The sequence below is a fragment of the Hakea prostrata genome, chromosome 10, assembly GCF_041222555.1.
Source record: "Hakea prostrata isolate BN-2017 chromosome 10, UWA_Hpros_2, whole genome shotgun sequence".
In the NCBI taxonomy this organism is placed as follows: Eukaryota; Viridiplantae; Streptophyta; class Magnoliopsida; order Proteales; family Proteaceae; genus Hakea; species Hakea prostrata.
In genome coordinates, this window is record NC_142609.1 from 774,664 (window position 1) to 794,327 (window position 19,664).

The window sequence follows — 19,664 nt, forward strand, 5'->3', positions numbered from 1 at the left end:
TCCTTGCTGTTCAACCCTATCTCTATTTAATTTTCGCTTTCGATACAACCTGAGTCGTTGCAGTGGTTTGGATACTTCACTGATTCAAGAACCGGAGCTAGCTTTCTTTCTCTCCATCGGTATGATTTTACAATTAATTCCTCGCTCTTAGTTACACTGCATTTCATCTTTCATTTCTCTCTCCTCAGAAAAGAAAAGAAAAAGAAAAAAAAAAAAGGTTTGCTTCCGTACCTGAATGCTGGTTGAGTTCGTCTTCTTATCAAAGTACAAAACACTGACAATGATTGATCGTCTCCATTCCACTCCATAGCGTTTTTGGATAAATTTGAACATTCAAACTGTTGATCACCTTTCCCAGAAACAGTCTTCGCTCAGTCCCTCTCAGTCTTGCAAAGACCACAGTACCGCAAGAGCTGGCCACCCTGGATTCAGGATACCAGAGGGACTAAGTTTATCCTTTGTTGTTCACATGTGGTAGCGACATCGATCATCATCGCCTCAAAGCTTGCTTATAAATTTCCAGCTTCTCCTCCTAGTCCCAACACCAGGGCCTTGGAAGAGCATTTTGTTAGTTACCCCAATAGCTTTTCTTTCTAGCTTTATGTCAATCTTCATCTTCTCCTCTCTCATATTCTTGTTTTTCAGGTTCTGATCAGTCTTGGGGATATCATTCTGCCAAAGACTCGTCATCTGGTAAGATAACCCACTTGCTGTTTAAATCTATGCTTGCTCAACATTCTTTATGTGGCATTGCGAATCAAATCACCTGTTTTATTTTGCTTAGTTTTTCATTCGGTTCTTGGATCAAACATGAATGCGTTAGCAGCAACCAATAGAAATTTCAAGTTGGCAGCACGCCTTCTGGGTTTGGATTCAAAGCTCGAAAAGAGTTTACTCATTCCTTTTAGAGAAATCAAGGTAAGGATTATCCCATTATTTGAAATTAATCTGCTTGATTCAACACTACTGTTTCTCCTGCCATTGGGAATTTATATATCATATTCTACTCTTCTCACTTGGATCCTATTTTGTGCCGTACTGAATTAAGTAAGCCTAAAACCAGGTCAGCTCTTTTATTTATTTATTTTTTCCCGTTCCCAGTTTTTTCTTTTAAAGCAATCGTATTATACAATTTTTATTAGCAATTATAAGGATTTTTGCAAAGGGATTTGTTCGGTTGGAAAAACTTTTGATGCTTTGGTTTCGCACTTCGATTCTGCATGCTAAAAACTATTGTACTTGTTAACAGTAATACAAAAGCACAAACTTGAATTCATCTGTTTCTCAGATGATAAGAAATTCAAACTGACAAAAGGGCAACTTCATTTATGTGTGACTATTTCTCTGAGGGATTACTAATGCAGTCAATATAATATATATAGAGGGTCCATGCTTTCCTGCTCTGCTTTCACTGATATTCTCTACTTATAATTTGCTGTTTTTCTGATTTTGCCTCCACTCTGTTTGAATTTGTTTCCAGGTTGAGTGCTCCATACCCAAAGATGATGGCACTTTGGCCTCTTATGTCGGATTCAGGGTTCAACATGATAATGCTAGAGGCCCAATGAAAGGAGGGATTAGATACCACCCAGAGGTTGGTTCCTCTTCTGGTGTTAGATATGTTACTAAATTTCCAGGTATCTTTATTACATTTCACAAATTATGAAGAAATAATCCTATGGTAATAAAAGTAAAATATAATGGAGATTAGCTGTTATTTGAAATAATCCTGAGTAAAATATAGGTTGATCCTGATGAGGTGAATGCTCTAGCACAACTCATGACTTGGAAGACAGCTGTTGCAAACATTCCATATGGTGGTGCTAAAGGAGGTATAGGCTGTGATCCAGGGAAACTAAGCATTTCTGAGCTGGAGCGACTTACCAGAGTTTTCACACAGAAGATACATGATCTGATTGGAGTCCATACAGATGTTCCTGCACCTGATATGGGAACTAATCCCCAGGTTTGTTATTTAATACATAGACTTGAACTTGAGATGTTACCAGGATGTCAATACATATATTTGAGTTTTTAACTAATTGGGCTAACTTTTGCTTTCTGTGAATATCAATTAGACAATGGCATGGATACTGGATGAGTACTCAAAATTTCATGGCTACTCACCGGCAGTTGTAACCGGAAAACCTGTCGTAAGTACAAACTGAAACTTCGAAGTTTTCAAACATCATAAAAGCACTCCTAACTTACTGTCTTTAATTACAACTTCTCTTTCTAAAGAAGCTTATCCACAACTACTTATTCTTCTTGCATTCCCTGGAGAAGTTAATACAAAATTGGAAATCAAATAATGCTTAAAATAGTGTTAGCAGTACATGTTTCTATATCAAGCACAATATTAAACTTGATAATCATAATAACCTGCAATATTCATATTGACTTAGTTTGTGCAAAAATTTTAGACTCGTGAAATGTAAGCTCTTGCATGACTTCTTTGTCATTCATAATTTATAAAAATTTGAGTAATGACGGTGGAAAGTTGTTTTACATTAGGATCTTGGTGGATCTTTAGGAAGAGATGCAGCCACTGGGAGAGGAGTACTTTTTGCAACAGAGGCCCTGCTTGAAGAATATGGAAAGAGCATCTCTGGCCAACGATTTGTCATTCAGGTGCATTTTTTACATGGTTGTTTCACTCTTGTAGAAACCTCTAGCCATAAAATCAAATAACATTTGCAGCCTGATTTATTTAGTATGTTAAAGTCTCTGCATAATGAAGTTTGGGTGTGGTTTACAAGGTGCCAGTGAACTAGGGAAACTACAATCCCTGGACAATATATGCTGTAAATGGCCACCAGAATAATTATTGAGAAACACAGATGATTTGATGCATTTTTAGGTCACTAGGAAACATGAACAGGATTCTATTCATGGCTTTGCACAGAGACAAAAAGTAAAATGGGTGGGAATCATGAGGAATTGATATGGTTGGAAGGAGGCCAATTGGTTAACAAAAAAAGAAAACTATCATTCTTCCATATTTGCTTCCCATCAAATAGATTGCCCAGTTAAAGTACTTTTCCTTTGAAAACCTCAGGGGTTTGGCAATGTTGGTTCCTGGGCAGCCCAACTCATCAACGAAAATGGTGGGAAGATTGTTGCTGTTAGTGACATCACTGGAGCAATAAAGAATAGCAATGGAATAGACATACCAAGACTGCTTAAACATACGAAAGAGAATCGAGGAATCAAAGGTTTCAATGGTGGAGATCCCATTGATCCAAACTCAATACTGGTTGAGGACTGCGACATTCTTATTCCTGCAGCCCTTGGTGGTGTCATCAACAGGTTCTTTCATCAGAAAATCTCACTATAACATTACTTCCCATGTCATCTTTAAAGTCAAGGGTCTGAAATTTCTGGATAATTTCACATATTGGGTTTTGGAGAGAAGACAGTTCTCCAACCTAACCTCTTTAGACAGCCATAACTTGCTAAATTTGATGATTTTTTTAATTTTTAATTTTTTTAATTTTTGTCCAATTGAAGAGAAAATGCAAATGAGATCAAAGCCAAATTCATTATTGAAGCTGCCAACCATCCAACTGACCCAGAGGCTGATGAGGTGAGAACATTTAATAGATTTGGAAAGTTATAAGCCATGATGTGTCAAAGGCAGAGAAAATAACCATAAACCTGGGTCGATCTTCGCAGATCTTATCAAAAAAAGGTGTCATCATCCTTCCAGACATATATGCCAACTCAGGTGGAGTTACTGTGAGTTACTTCGAGTGGGTTCAGGTATTTTTCTTCCAGACTTGTGGGATTTTCTCTGAATAGGCTTCTTTTTGTCCTCTGTTTCATGAAGACAGAGTATCCAAATCAGTTTCAACATTAGAATCCATTACTTGGTGGCCTCTGATTTTTGTATACTCTATTTTTTGTTTGGCTGATAGAATATTCAAGGTTTTATGTGGGAAGAAGAGAAAGTGAATAATGAACTTAAGACATACATGACGAAAGGCTTAAAGAATGTTAAAGAGATGTGCAAGACTCACAACTGTGATCTCCGAATGGGAGCCTTCACCTTAGGAGTCAACCGGGTTGCTCGTGCTACTCTTCTCAGAGGTTGGGGATCCTGAGATGTTCTGCACTACTGAAGGTTAATAAGACTAAGCCAAAGTTTGCTGGGAAGCATTTTCGTGTCTCCTATGACTTACCAATAATTTTTCTATCTTATGTATGCTAGTTTTGTTTTAAGACCTTAACTTTTTGTCAGCGACTTATGTTTATTTATGAGAAGGCAGACAGATTCAAATGAGGGAAGATATGTTGATGATTGCACTTCTATTAAGACTTCTGTCAAATTATAACTCAATCACCCGATGCTTCTTATTGCAGGTTTCAACTTCCAACCTCTAGACTATTTCTGCGCTCCCCCCAACAACCCCCCCCCCCCCAAAAAAAAAAAAGAAAGAAAGAAAACGTTTGATTTGCAAAAATTTAGCAAACCCTTGTAACAATAACAATTCACCACAATTTTAATGAAAAACCACCAGGATGTCATAGTAGAGGTAATATTTCTCAATTCAAAATAACAATTCACAGAGCTTAACAATGACTATAAAACTCTGCCGAACATTATTCTTCAAAAATTAATCATATATATGTTGATCACTCTCAGAAAATAACAATCTGGAAAATGTATGTATACACACAGCAACTATATTGGATGATAATAGCGATTTATAAAAGAGAATCATATTCTACTTCTTTGCTGACTTGTACTTGGCCTTTAGTCAACTGATACAATGGTCAAGATGTGAAGTTCTTCCTTTCATTTCCTACAAATCAAAAGTTTAACAGATGATGAGGTCTTCATTGGAAAACAAGTGTCTTTAACTTTTTTAGTGTGACTACTGCAAGCAATTAGAACGGGATAAGAATCCACGATATAAAACATTCTGATACTGATAGGCAAAAATTACAGTGATATCAGATTTTCATCAAACAAATAAGAAAGGAACCAATATAACAGGTAGAGATGCTTTTATGATTACAGAAAGGATCCGTTTGAAGGAGGAATGCTGGATAGAGAGTACGAAATGAACTAGGCTGAAAACAGCATTCAAAACCAGTAGAATCTGTCAGACGCTGGTGGAAACAGATTCTTTAGCCAACCAAAACTTGACTTGCAGAACCCCACGCAAGTGGAACTACCATATATGTAACAGAAAAATAGAAAAACCCCACAAATGTGCTAAGCAAACGAACCAATAATTTTGCCTCAGTCACCCAGAAAATTGAATAGGTTTAAATGTTCTTGCCCATAAAAGAAACATCAAACATGGAATGATCTGTTAGGTTGCCAAACTTGATAATGATTAGTAGTTAGTAACGGGTACTTTCCAATACAAAGATGAGTCCATCGAATTCCATATAAGCCACCTGCAACTGGTCACACCGAAAAAGAAGTAATTCCTTCAATTCAGAGAAACCCGGGTCCTTCAAACTGTAGAGTATTTCAGAACAAGAAGTGAAATGCAATGTGTTGCGTTACTGAATGAGTTGGATCGTGTTCCTTCTCGGAACAGTAAGAATGGAATTTCCAGAGAAAAAAGACGAAGAGGATTGGAGAAGATTTATAATCCACGCATGATATAGAGCGAGAAACGGAATGCCATATCATCTGACATCTGTCAGATAGCACTATAGCCAACTGAGAGTTCTGAGCTGGAGTCTGGTAAGAATGGATCCTTCAATTTAATTTAAATCTTTTTCTTTTTCCCTTATACTGCGGAGTAACGTTTATATAAGCTTGTGCCACAGTGGTGGCGTTTCTGCAAGTAAGCGAAGCAACCAAGCAAACAACAAATGCATATCAATGCTTTTCGCATGTAATTTGCATGTAATTTCTTTACCTAATCCTTACCAAGTGAGGAGAAAATCTTGACGATTTTGCCTTTCTCTCTAAATGAGGAGAATTCATTGAATTTCCGAGATTTCTCGCTTTACAGACGAATTAATTATTGTAATTATGATGGGTTTTACATCCCTTACCAATTCATATTGGGCTACCGAGCTTTTTCCCGTTTAAGCGTTGAATCTCTCCTTCCATGGTGGGTTGTCCCTGGCTTGCATAGAACAAGTTGAGAGATGGCTCAGAAGAGAAAATCCGCCTACCTCAATGCTTTGGAGGAAAGCGAAAGAACACTCAATTGCACCTTCCGCAGTGCCGCCAATTCTCTTTCTCAACTTTATGAACAAGGATTCCATCAGCAGAAGTTGCTCTTTCACGCTGGGAAGCGACATGCATTGGTATTAAACCAAATCTTCCCTGCTCTTAGGTTTCTCTCTTCCTTTGCTTTCTGTACCGATTGCTAAACCAACTTGATCATGCCTTTTTAACTTTTCGCCACCTAGATTTTGTAAAATCCTACTTGTTACTGCGGCGACTTCACTATCTATTTCAATGCTGCAATCCTTTACCGGTTGAAGAGGAATCTTCTCTTCCTTGCCTGGTTGCTAAATAAATTGTCCAACGTATTGGCTCTGTTCTTATTTACTAGTGGAGCTGTGTATGTTTAAAAGCATTTTCCTGATTTTACAATTAAGTAATTAACTGTGTTTTCCATGAGATATGAATTTCCCCCTGAATTCAGCACACAAATAATGATAATAATAATTATAATTCTTTTCCTGGACTGAAATAAAACAACATTTTGTGATGATTTTTTCCTGCATTTCAAAAAAAAATCTACTATATTTGGGTCATTTTTATTGCTCTCACTGGCAAGTTGTTTACTTGATTCCATTGATTAGCTGTTAATGTAAGTTAATTTAATTGCTTGAGTTGGTTATTTGATAAAGATTCTGTATTGCTTCTGCTTGAAGTCCTTTGGAAAATCAAATTATGATGGATGTATTGGTGAAACAATGGAAAGCAGCACCTAATATTCATCAGTTTCAACTCTTTTTTCCCCCCTGGGAATTGATCAGCTTTGGAGCAAAACAATCATGAGGCTAGGTTTGACGTATTTAGTGAACTAGCTAATGCTAAGCATTTGGTTATATTTACTCTAAAAATTTAGCTAATGGTTAACTTGTGTCCATTGTCTTATCAAGATTTCTCTTAAACCTTGGTGTTTCCTTGTGCTTATCACTTCAAATCTTGGGGGTGGGGAGATTTAAGAAAGGAAAAAGTGACTTCGTTAATAGAAAAACGGTGATTGTTCCTTTTAAAAGGTAACTTCATTAATAGAAAAATCGGGGGTGGTAAATCTATAACAGAGGCAGTTGGTGTTTGTTTGTTCCTTTTAAAAGGTAACTTCATTAATAGAAAAATGGTGATTGTACAGTCAGAGAGCTGTGCAGTGAGAACAGTGTTATCACTGTATTCTAAATTTGAACTAAATACCATTCCTTGGATGATAATTGGTCAAATAGCTTTTTGGTTTTGTTTTCTTTTATTGGACTTTCATGCATTTTCCAATTAAAGCCTTTGTCAAGATATGTACTAGAATGTAAGCGGCAGCAAAGGTGAGAGTTAGGAACATCCAATTTCCTGTTTTTCCAAATCAAATCCGTAGTAGAAAAACCTATTGGTGGATGAATGAATCACTTAACTTCAGCTTTTACATCTTCAATGTTAGTTGTATTATCTGGTTGTATGTAAACCGACAAACTACCCACTAAAAGCGTAGGGTAGTGAGAAGTGCAAATCATCTACAATAATCAAAGACACAGTAGATTGCCTATCATATATCATCTGATATGCATTATGTATATGGATTCTCTGAATATTTAGATTTCTCAAATGCTTCTAAAAATGCTTGGTTCCTACTTTATCTGCTACATTTGTTGAACTTGGTAATCTATTGGAACCCACTTATAATTGCATTCTGCAAGGGCATAATAGTGTTTCTCATCATCATGTCTAGGATTTTATGTTTTGCACAAGGTAGTTTTCTATATTTTATTTAATTATTGCCAGCCACATTAGTAAATGTACCCTTAAGAAAGTGAATATTGATTAGTAATTGATAGTCCTCTAATGATTCATTGATCCATGAAAGTGGTTCCTTGCTGAATGTTAAGAAGTGAAGTAAGCAACTTTAAGAATTCAAATCCCTTGGAGAATAGCTTGACTCATAAAAGGCTGTGTGCACTGACACAAGGTCCCCAGTTCGAGTTCCACGATGCATCTAGAGGTGGGATCATGTAACTGGAGTCCCGGACTGACACCATACAGCTGAGCAGGTTAGGGCATTCCATGCCACCCAAAAATAAGCCTTCGAGAATTGGAAGGAATAATGAAGATCAACTTGATGATTTGTATCTTTCAGTTAGAAACTAGGGAATGCACAAGAGAGAGAGATGGGAGAGAGAGAGAGAGAGAGAGATGATGGTGGACCATTGTGTGATAGACTGTGTTCTCTTCCATGCCTATGTTACTTTACTAGCACATTACATGAAATTACGTACATCACACCACGCGTGCTTGGGGGCTTGGTGAAAAGTAAAAACAATAGATACAATGTAAGGTAATGGTAAGCAAACAATGTAAGTCTTCTCCCACATTCTCCAATCTAAAACTGATTAACTTCTCATCTCCCGTATCCCCAAATGTAGGTCCTTCAATCTTATGCATCTCGCCTTTGCAAATGACCTTTTGATCTTCTCAAAAGCTTTCCATTCCTCCATCTCCTCCATTCTGTCGGCCCTTTTTTTCTCTTTGAGACCATTTCCAGTCTCCGGGTGAACCTCGAAAAATCTTCTTTCTATTAGGCGTTTTTTACTCCATCCGTGCCTCTCTCCTGCAGCTTCGCCAGTTTCAACCTTGGCTCCTTTCCTATGGTCTACCTTAGTCTTCCCCTCATCCCTGGTAGGCTCACCAACCTCTATTGCACCTCGATGCTTGAACACATATGTTAGAATATCCTACTTTGGAAAGCAAGCTCCTATCCTTGCTGGCATAGTAGTGCTCAGTTAGTTGGTTCTCCACTCCTCTTATCTTTATTAATGTGGTATTTTCTCCATCCCCAAAGCCACCATCCGAGCCAAGAAGCCCTCTTTTGTGCCTTCCTCTGGAAAGGCCAAGAGTCCCACCCACTTCCTCCAACCTATTAGTTGGTCAAACATTTTTCAGCCAAAATGTGAGGGTGGTCTTGGGATCCGCTGCATCCAAGATGTCAATATGGTCTGCCTCCTAAAACTCATCTAGAAATTGCTTCTAAGTATGACTCCATCTAGGTTAAATGGGTTTACTCATACCTCCTTAAATTTGACTCCATTTGGACTGCTTCCATCCACCTCAACCCCTCTTAGGTTTAGAGGAAACTCCTCCTTTTGAGTCCGCTTGCCCTCTTTGCCATCACCACCCGTATTTCCATAGGATCCTCCATCTCCTTTTGGCTAGACTCGTGGCATATGATGGGGATTCTCTGCAATGTATGAGTCCCACATCCCTAAAGTTGTTCCTCTTTCATCCTTTATCTTGAATGGCTCTTGGTCCCCCCCCCTCCCCTACCCTACCTTAGTCTCACACATGTTTGGTCCGCCCTTCCCCCCTCCAGCACGACATTCCCAGAGACCTCACAATTTGGCTTCCCTCCTCCACCATCTTAGCCTAGAACTTTTTCCGTCCCTCCTCCCCCCTACTCCTTGCCCCCCCCCCCTTGTCTGCTTCAAAGGGCATATCCCCCCCCCCCCACTTAGTCAACCTTTGGAGTGCCCTCAACCTTGGCCTCCCTACCCAAGACTTTCTCATTAGCTGCCACATCCCTACCAATCCTAACTGCATTCTTTGTTGGAATGGTTCAGAGAACCATGAACACCTTTTCTTCCCCTAACCCTTTGCCTAATCCCTTTAGGAGAGATCCCTCACCTCCATTTGGCCTCATTCGAGATGCTCCTATGGTTTTGCTCGTGATTGGGCTTGGCCATTGAGAACCTTCTCTGGTTCTTCCATCTCTGACCGAGTTGGTAAGTTAGTTTTTAGTGCTATTGTCCACCACTTGTGGTGGGAGTATAACCGTAGGAAATGGACTTCCAAATCTCGCTCCTTCGACACGATTTGGAAAGCCATCTGCTTTGAAGTCTCTTCTAGGCTTCAGTCTATTCCCCAACCCCCTTGTCGATGAGACCCCAAGGAATAGGCTTATTGTTGTCTCCTGGGGTCTAGGCTCCCCCATCCAGTCTCCCTCTTGAAGGCTGGTAGCCCCCCCCCCTGTTCCCTTTGTACATTCCTTCTTCTTCTCATTTGGAAAAGTCATTTATTCATCCAAAGAAAAAAACTAGTTGCTGAAGTGTTCCCAATAAATAAATCTAACAGTCCCCCTCAAGCTGGGGAATAAATGTAATACATATATTGCCAGCTGGCATAAGGGGGACTTAACTGATGAGGAAGAAGTCCCTTAGCAAAGATGTCAGCCTTGATTACCTATTTTAATGAAAAGAATGCAAATGTTGCCAGAGTCTATCTTCTCCTTTATGATATCTCAGCCCACCTTAATGTGCTTTGTCTTATCATGTTGCAGGGTTGTGTGCTGTACTTATGGCAGCATTATCAGAACTGAGTCTCATAGGTGTTTTAATTCCTAACTCTTGGACCATTCTTCTCGACCATAGGAGTTCACCACAATAGAGCATAGCCTTAACCTCTGCCTCTAAATTGAATTGAGCCATGTCAAGTTTTTGTTTCTCCATGTGACCAGGTAACCTCCCAAAAATGTACAATATCCTGATGTAGACATTCTGTCAAAAACTGAACCAGCCCAATTTGTATTACTATAGCCCTCTATCCTTAGATGGTTGTGCTGACAGGATGAACTTCAACTAACTGCAACATTTCAAGTGCCCTCTCTTTGGGGCATGCATGAACTAACTCACCTGTGCAATTGCAAAGATAATATCTGGGCAAGCCAAAGAGAGGTAGACCAGCTTGGTAGCTTCCCTACCAACATCTTGGTGGTTCACTCAATAGGAGTGCTTGCTGGTTTGCAACCCAACATCCCTGTTTCTGATGAGTCAAGAACAAATTTCAATTCCTAAGAAATACTTAAAGGTTCCTGGATCTTTTATTTCAATCTATTGGGCAAAGTAGGTCTTTAGTCTATCAATCTCAGCTCTATTGTCTTCAGTCACCATAATGTCATCAACATAAGCAACAACATCTGCGATGATACCATTACCTTGCCTGAGACCATATATTGCCTTCATCAGGCAACACACTGTTCATCAGCTGTGGGAGACTTGGAGCCTAAGTGGAATCTACATGTACATTTTCTTGTCTAAATCATTATGGAGGAAAGTATTTTCCACATCCAACTTTTACAGTGGCCAATCTTTATTAGTTGCCAAAGATAAGAGAACTCTTATTGATTTGCTTTTAGTAACAAGAGAAAAGTCTCTTGATAGTGAATCCCTTAAATCTGACTGCATTCTCTCGCTACAAACCTGCTTTGTATCGTTGTACTTGATCGTGTAGATCCATCTGCATCCAACTAGAATTTTTCCCTTGTGAACATTAACTAGGTTCTAAGAGCAGGTAAGTTTTTAGGGCCTGCATTTCCTTAGACATAACATCAGTAGTCAGACATGGCATCAGTAACATTCTTGGGAATGGAAATGGAGGAAAGGGCCACAATAAAAGCAATTACTGTGGGAGATAGGGCACCATTGGAGACAAATTGCTCAATGAGATTGGTACAAGCTCTCTTCTACTTTCTAATAGAAATGGGAAAATCTAACTTAGAGGGAAGAGGTGTTTTACCTGATTGAGGAAGCTGGAGATCAAGATATGGATCCAAAAAGGACTCTTGGTAGGTCTTCTTTCAAGTATCTCTCCATAGAGTTCAACATCTGTCCAAGAATTTGAGCATCTATAGTCTTCCATGTATCATTCCTAGTTGACACAATGAGATGGTCTTGCTGCCTGCGACCAGTCAACACAACCATAACTATTTTTTTCCCACTAATGGAAATTAATGGTCCCTTCAAGTTTTTGTTCAGAAATACTATGGGATGTGGTTGTCGTGATTTCTTAATAGTACTTTTGGGCTCAGATTTAGTTTCAGATGTAGACATACTGGCCTAATCTTTCTTTAGTCTCGACAAGATACGCTTGACTTCAACTAGAAACAAGTTGGCAGTGGCAAGAAAATAAGACGCAGCAACTAATAGTACTTCATAAATAATTTCTTGTAAAGTTTCAAAGTCTGAAATATAATGGCAGCAATAAAAAGGTAAATTTCGCCATTATAAGCTGACCATCAATCCATCTCCACCATTCTCTCCTCCCTCTCCTTTTTTGAATCTCTCTCCGGCCTCCGTTTCAACCTCAACAAATCCACTCTCTTTCTCTCCGGTGTCTCGGAGGCTACCCATGCTTCTCTCATGTAGCTCTCTGAGTTCAGTCCTGGCTCCTTTCCTGTGACCTATCTTGGTCTCCTTCTTATTCCTGGTAGGCTTACCCGCCATCATTGCTCTCCTATGCTTGACCATATTAGGAAAAAACTTCAGCTCTGGAAAGGCAAGCTCCTATCCTTTGCTGGGAGAGTGGTGCTCATTCAATCTGTCCTCCAATTTTCTTACCTTTATTGGACTGGCATCTTCTCTATCCCCAAATCCATTATTCAATCCATGGAGTCCCTCTTTTGTGCCTTCCTTTGGAAAGGTCAAGAAGCTTCCAAATTCCTTCATCCCATCTCCTGGGCGGCAGTCTGTCGCCCCAAAGTTGAGGGTGGCCTTGGCATACGTTGTATCCTTGATGTTAACTTGGTCTGCCTCCTTAAGCTCATTTGGAAGATTGCTTCCAAGCATGACTCCATCTGGGTCTCCTGCGTCTATTCTTACATTCTCAAACAAGATTCTTTTTGGACTGCTTCTTGCCCCTCAAACTCTTCCTGAATATGGAGGAAGATTCTCCTCATTCGGCCCCGTGCTCTCTCCGCCATCTCTATCCAAGTCTCAGACGGTTCCTCCACCCTTTTATGGCTTGACCCTTGGCATCCGTTGGGCATTCTTTTCAACCTTCTTGGTCCCCGTGCAGGTTATGAGACCCGCATCCCTAAGACAACCACGCTAGACTCCTTCATCTCTAGTAGGGCCCGGGCCCCTCTCCCCCACCCTAGTCTCACACATGTTTGGAATGCGCTCCCCCCGATCCTCAACCTATCCCAAGATACCACCATTTGGTCCCCTTCGCCTTCTAAATCATTTACCACCTCCTCCGCTTGGAATCTTCTCCGCTTCCCCCATCCCCCTGTCCCCTGGTCCCATTTGGTTTGGTTCAAAGGCCACATTCCCTCGTCATTCCTTCACCCTTTGGAGAGCTCTCAACCATGCTCTCCCTACCCAATCCTTCCTAATTAGCCGCCACATCCCCGCTGGCCCTAACTGCACCCTTTGCTAGAGTAGTTCAGAGGACATTGACCACCTTTTCTTCTCTTGTCCCTTCTCCCGTCCCCTTTGGGATAGAGCCCTTGCTTCCATTTGGCCCAGCTCGAGGCGCTTGCATGGGTTCGTTCATGATTGGTATTGGATCTCGAGGAATTTTACCGGTCATTCCATTTGAAACCGCCTAGGCAAGCTAGTCTTTAGTGCCATCATCCATCACATTTGGTGGGAGCGCAACCTTAGAAGATGGACTCTCAAATTGCGAACCTTAGACATGATTTGGAAAGCCATCTTCTTTGATGTTTCTTCTAGATTGCTCTCTCTCTCCCCCACCTCCCTGTTGCTGACAGCCCCAGAAATAGGTTGATTGTTAGTTTCTGGGGTCTCAGCTGCTCTTTCTTTCTCCCCCTCTTGGGATCCCTGCTCCCCCCCCCCCTTTTCTTGTTTGCCCTTTTGAATTTTCTCTTGTAGTGTTGCTTGTTGTTTAATATATTATTCATTCATCAAAAAAAAAAAAAGATTCTTTTATATCAAAATTGATCCTTACAGCAGTTCCCAACTATAATTAGTTTCTTCAAGCAGCAGTCTTTGACAGAATATACTCACAGCAGTTGCAGTTTTTAATGAAATAAATTCATAGCATTTCAACAACAGAAGAATTTCTCCACCAGTATATGAATCAGACCCAGAATTTCACCAGTCCCGAAAAAGAACACCAACAGCAGCCCTTCTCCAATCAAATTGAAACAGTAACAGTCCAATATTCAATCAATTAGGTCTGAAAATAGGAATGATTCAATCCAAAATAGACATTCCAGATCTGAGTTTCTTTGGAACAGCAGAATTTTAGGGCCTAACTTTAGCCGAAAAGTGCAAAATCAGATCTGAAACGTACCTGGACAGAATCACCATTCTTCCACTTCAATCGCACCTTGAAAAAGAATAAGTAAAGTTCTGGTTCCTTTGCATATTAATATGAACCAGCTCTTAGATCCAATCTTCAAAACACAGCATTGAGTGCTGCCACAAACTACCAAAATTTTTGTAGAAGACTCTGAAAACCCGATCACAGAAAGCACCAGCAGTGTAATATGAAAACAGAGAAGGTATAGGCTGCAGCACAAAGATCTGTAGGGTTCTTAATTCCCTAGCTCTGATACCATGTTAATCGAACAAAAATAGGAGAAGCTCGAAAATGAGACCGAAGAAAAGAATGGGAGAAAAGATTTGAGAGATCTCGAATCCTCAAGAAATAACTTTCTCTATATAAGAAAATAACTATTACACAAAAAAAAAAATGGAAAGAAAATATCCCATGATTGAGTCCAATATGGACTCCTATCGCCGGTTCTTTCCTACCCTTCTTTCCCTTATTACCCTTATTACTTAACCTTTATTACTTTTTCTAACATGGCATTACTAAATTACCCTAATTACTCTATGACAAGGACCAAAGGTGTTTCCCCAAGAGAGAGAGAATAGCGGAAGGAAGCATTTTTGCGGCTTCAATTTTAGCAGTATTCTTTTTGTTATTATCGACAAATCTGTACCAAGTTTTCCAAATTTTGGGTGTTATCTATCCTACAATTGCTAATAAAGGAGAAGTAGTCATTCAGGGTAGAAGGAGAAGTAGCCATTCTACTAAAGGGCACTACCACCTCGACAAAGACTTCATTGTTGTGCCCAAGTATTTTTTGGATGAATAAAAAAAATTCATTATTGAAGGAAAGAAGGGGAGAGGGAAATACAAAATAGAACCAAGAGGGCTCAACATGGGGCAGCAAGCACTACAACAAACTAGAAAGGGCACACAAAGAGAAAGAAATACATAGCACCAGGCCACAATGGACCAAAAGACAAAGCCAAGAGGCCAAGCTCAACAGAGACAATCCTAGAAATCTCATGAATCTTTTTCTTCTTGACTTGGCATGGGAGCTCAAGTCTTCTATGAAAAACAAAAAGAAAAGTATGAAAACTAGCTTGTTTCCTTGTGTTTGTCTCGGCTTTAATGCGTAGTTGCTTTTCTTTGCTTTGTTTTGATTAGGGCCTTGCTGGAATTGGTAGGCTCTGCCCCTTGTCTCTTGGATTTCTCTCTCTCTCCCCCCCCCCTTTTCTCCTTTTGGGTTAATGAATTCTTTATTCATCCCCCCCCCCCCCCCCTCCCAAAAAAAAAAAAAAAAAAAAAGTTGATCTTCTGACTGTGGACTCAACATATAACAAATAAGTGGAGACTGGATAGCTGCATGACATGAATATGCATATAAATTGACCTAGTTGTGCTTATGGTTGGTTCATGTATGGTTAATAATTTTACAAGTATAGACTCTTTGTATTAATTTTCCTGTGTTTATAAAATACTATCAAAATTGGTTGATGGATGTAGTGCAGGCAAAGTTCTTGGGAGAAAGAATTAAAATGAAAAGAAGTATGGTGTATTTCATAAATGTCTGGGGAAATGTGATAGATTGTGGCGAACAACGTCTTCATTTTCACCATTTTGGTTATTATTTGACCTTACAGTGCAAATCTCAGAGTGTGTTCGCAATGAACAAATGAAGAGGAATATTTATTGAGATATCTAAAGACAGGGAGACTTGTAGGTTGGAAATAGAAGGAGGCAGTTTCATTTCATAGTCCTAATGAATGTGGTAGAATGACTTTCTATTGTGGGCAAGAAAATAGTGTTCAGGCGACCATAACAATAAAGTTGATTTATCATCTTGTGGGTTGATTATAATTTGCATATTTATTTATTTATATATTTTGGGATTTTTTTTGGGTTTGGGGGAGGGGAGAATTTGGGGGAATATATAATGACTTTCTTCAGGCTTTAGAAATGATATACAAAGATAGAATGATAATGAAGTATACCTACAATTTAATAAGCCACAGCTACCTAAGCATACAAATGCAAAGGAAACTAAGACCATCTGGCTACTAGCCCTTGCTGCCATCTGGCGGCAGACACCATCAGCACTTTGATATTGAGTGCCGCTAGCTCACTTTTTCCTTTAGTGCTCCTCGATCGCAGACATTGTAGGGAAGCTGATGTTTGGTGCCTACATCTCCCAGATTTGGATGGAGCAAAATATCTGCAGATGGACTATCAAATCCAGATCTTCTGACTAGATATGAAAGCCATCTGCAGAGATGTTTCCTCCGAGCTCTGTCTCCTCCCCCTGAAACCCTTGTAGATACCCCCAAGGAACAGGCACATTGTTACTGATTAGATAGTGCTCTCTTAGTCCCTCTTAGGCTAGTTTAGTATGGAGTTCCTCCCCCCAACCCCCGTTTCTTCTTGCTTCCCTTTCCGGGTTTATATATATTTTTATTTATGCAAAGTAAAATAAAAAGGAAACTATCTATACTTCTTACCTAGTGCTGTATATTTACCGGCTGGAAGTGGCAGATTCTAAGTAATTTTATTGCTCACTCTTTGAGTAGTTTATGTCTGCTGATAGTGCTGTCAAAGTTGGAAAGCACTTTCTTGAATTGCATTTTGTAATCATCTGGGTATTCCTGGACATTGAATTTTTGTAATTTCTTTGCTTCTTTAGTACAGTTTCCAGCCTTTAGCAAAAAAAGGAACTGGCGGACTCAAATGTCTGTGAGAGAAATGTAAATACTTGTATTTATGATGCTTATATTTGGTACTGGTATTGCTCTGTAAGGTAGCTAGAGGAAGCTTACACAGCTAACAAGTGTGTAAGGTTGGTTTTGGTAATTGGGAAGTGTTTGCCCACCCCTTTAAAACCTGAGATTTTGGGAACTTGTGGATGGGATTGGGTTTTTATATGTGCCAGAATTGGTATCAATTTCTCAGTAAGTACGTGAAAAGGTGATGGATCTTTTGGATGTTTCCCCTAGGAAAAACTTAATGAATGGATATTGATGAGTCTACAAGGAGGAGTGAGCGTCACAGATGCGGATATTATAACATATCTTCAGGTATTTATGCATACACTTATTTCTTGAATCTTTTTTCAGATATATTGTTTACTTGTATTGTGACTTTTCTATCATTTGGCATCAAATTTAGTATCCTTGCTAGATCCTCTTTCTGATATTTTCAGATTTCTACTTTTCAGACTTGAAGACTTCCTTTATGGTCTGTTTGGGCCAGTCTGGTTCCTAAGTCCTTGATGGACAAATTTTTCTAATTGTTAAGAAAGCTTAACCCATCACCTTATTGAATTTTATATTATGAGTCCAGCTTTCTAAGCTTGTATTGGCAATTGAAAAAACTATGCATGATATCATCCTGTATCAAGGCCCTCACCTTTGCTATAGCTTTACATTGTTTCATCATGCAGATAGCCCAAAGTCGTAGCAACAATATTGGTCATTAAAATTTATTTCCTAAAGAAAATTGTTGTCCGCTTCATGATTTAACTATGGGATTGCCTGGATTAGGGCCATTCCTAGTGAAATTAAATTTCAGTTAGTTGTCAGTCTGTCTCTTTATTATATGATTTTACCTGCAGAAAGAGCTTGACAATGGAGTGGAAGTGCCAGATGTGCCTGTACATGAGCAGCAACGTTTCAATATGAATGCTAGTGTACCCCTGTCAGCTCCAGTACCTCAAATGCAGGAGGGAACACTCTTGCCAGAAACAGGTCCTCTGGTTGTACCAGTGGACTTCAATATGGAACAACCCAAGAATTCTGCCTCCTCCAGTGATGCTTCATCCACTCCAGTGGAGGGGAGTATTCCCTTTGAAGTTGCAGACTACTCAGAACTGTTGGCAAGGAGCATGCAGATCTAGGATCAAGAATCATGAGTGAGTGAAAACCTTGGAAACATTTTATATACTGTTGATAAGTTCTTCAGACAGGCTTCTTTTTATGCATCCAGACATTCTAGCTGATGTGCTTGAGTGCTGTAATGTATTCGATTTCAGCTGTCAGATTGCTTATTTCCAGAAATAAACTCAAATCTTATATTATGCTACATGATTTATTGTTTGTTGGTTGTAAAGAATTAGGCTTCTTAGATTTTTGAGGATAGAAGTCTTTTCAATATGCCTTGTGCTGAAGCAGGAAATTGAATGGAGTTTTGTTGTGGGTGAGAAGCTGTATGTAGTCTCTTCAATAGAGTTTTTCCTTAAAACATTGGATGCCTTATCTGGGCTCACCGACACATGCTAAATGCCATTGTAATTGTATGGCATTTTAAGGGAGAAGGCCAACTCCCGTGTGATGAGATCACCTGGAAGGCATGGTACCACCTCGGAGTAGAGGTTTGAAATTTTGGATTTTGATCTCATTTTTTATTTCTATTGAAACTGAAATATTCCAATGACATTCTGACTGTGTCTGAATAATTTATCTTTACAAAGGGGTTTTGGGTTGTCCATGGCATGGGGGAAGGGGCTGGTAGGGAAAGAGATACCGTGCTTTCTGTTATAATTTAGGCAAGGACCGTGATGGACCCTAAATGGGAAAATTTTCTAATCTTGTGAAATAATATTGGCTTCTTGCTCCACTCAGGAGCCCCACGCACCACCTCCTTGTACCCTTGGACTTCCCATTATGTATAATAATACAGTGAAGCTTCTTTTGAGTTTCACCATTATTATTACGTGAGGACAAATGTGTGGTCCTTTCGGATCCACAATCAATGGGATTGCTCATGTGTTGCTAACATGTAAGTGGAATGATTAAGGCTCTGCTTCCATTTCCTCACCTTAATGTAGTTAAAGGAAAAGAGAGAGATCTCCACTTTCTCTCTCTCTCTGCACAAATGCATGCAATATGGTCTCCCTGTCGACACTCAAGTACTCTCGAACTCCATTATTGCAAGGGTGAGAGGTCAATTGGGTAGGGAATAAGTACACAGTAAAAAACGTGGCTGGAACTAAAACTGGAGTTGGGTCATCTCACGGTAACCAGAGAACCTAGTGTAATGATGGTGGGTTTCAAGAACTACCACCAAGTATTTCCCTGATGCTCTAGTGGGTTGGTGGGTGATTGCAAGGTCGATGGAAAGTGGTTCTTTGGTCGATTGAATCTCTGTTTAACCATAATTTTTCTGTGTTTATTCCTTTTATTCTTAACCATTTAAAGTGTTCGATGTCAGCTGAAGATTCACTTTCTGTGAAGAAGAACTGAAATATACCAAATAGAAGTCGGCAACCGAGTTAGGACTCCATCCCTCTTCAACTTCCTTAATAAATTTATGGTTTACTTTAGCTTCAACCTTAGCAAGACTCCTCTGAAGACTCACAGGATTTATGCATATTTCTCAAGGCTTAAAACAGCCACACAAGGAGATTCTACCCAAGGAAGAAACGAAAGAAGAAAAA

At 39.5% G+C, this 19,664-nt stretch overlaps 2 protein-coding genes across 4 annotated transcripts; both read left to right on the top strand.

The window, feature by feature from the left end:
• Positions 1 to 83: 83 nt before the first annotated feature.
• On the top strand, positions 84 to 4,282 carry LOC149001298 (glutamate dehydrogenase 1). 3 transcript variants are annotated; one of them, XM_089137743.1, is made up of 11 exons: positions 84 to 119; positions 646 to 693; positions 785 to 918; positions 1,481 to 1,594; positions 1,745 to 1,966; positions 2,079 to 2,153; positions 2,515 to 2,631; positions 3,059 to 3,309; positions 3,511 to 3,586; positions 3,676 to 3,762; positions 3,918 to 4,282. In XM_089137743.1, exons 3-11 carry the CDS (start codon positions 811 to 813, stop codon positions 4,101 to 4,103), a joined length of 1,236 nt encoding a protein of 411 aa, XP_088993869.1. In that variant the 5' UTR covers positions 84 to 119; positions 646 to 693; positions 785 to 810; the 3' UTR covers positions 4,104 to 4,282. The 3 variants fall into 3 exon arrangements, with proteins under 3 accessions (XP_088993869.1, XP_088993870.1, XP_088993871.1); XM_089137744.1 differs by lacking the exon at positions 84 to 119 and adding an exon at positions 359 to 567; XM_089137745.1 differs by lacking the exons at positions 84 to 119; positions 646 to 693; positions 785 to 918 and having other exon boundaries at positions 1,570 to 1,637.
• A 162-nt stretch (positions 4,283 to 4,444) lies between these two features.
• On the top strand, positions 4,445 to 18,192 carry LOC149001299 (uncharacterized). Its single transcript, XM_089137875.1, has 3 exons — positions 4,445 to 6,279; positions 17,227 to 17,307; positions 17,844 to 18,192. The coding sequence occupies exons 1-3, from the start codon at positions 6,118 to 6,120 to the stop codon at positions 18,123 to 18,125; spliced, it is 525 nt and encodes a 174-aa protein (XP_088994001.1). The 5' UTR covers positions 4,445 to 6,117; the 3' UTR covers positions 18,126 to 18,192.
• Positions 18,193 to 19,664: the final 1,472 nt, after the last annotated feature.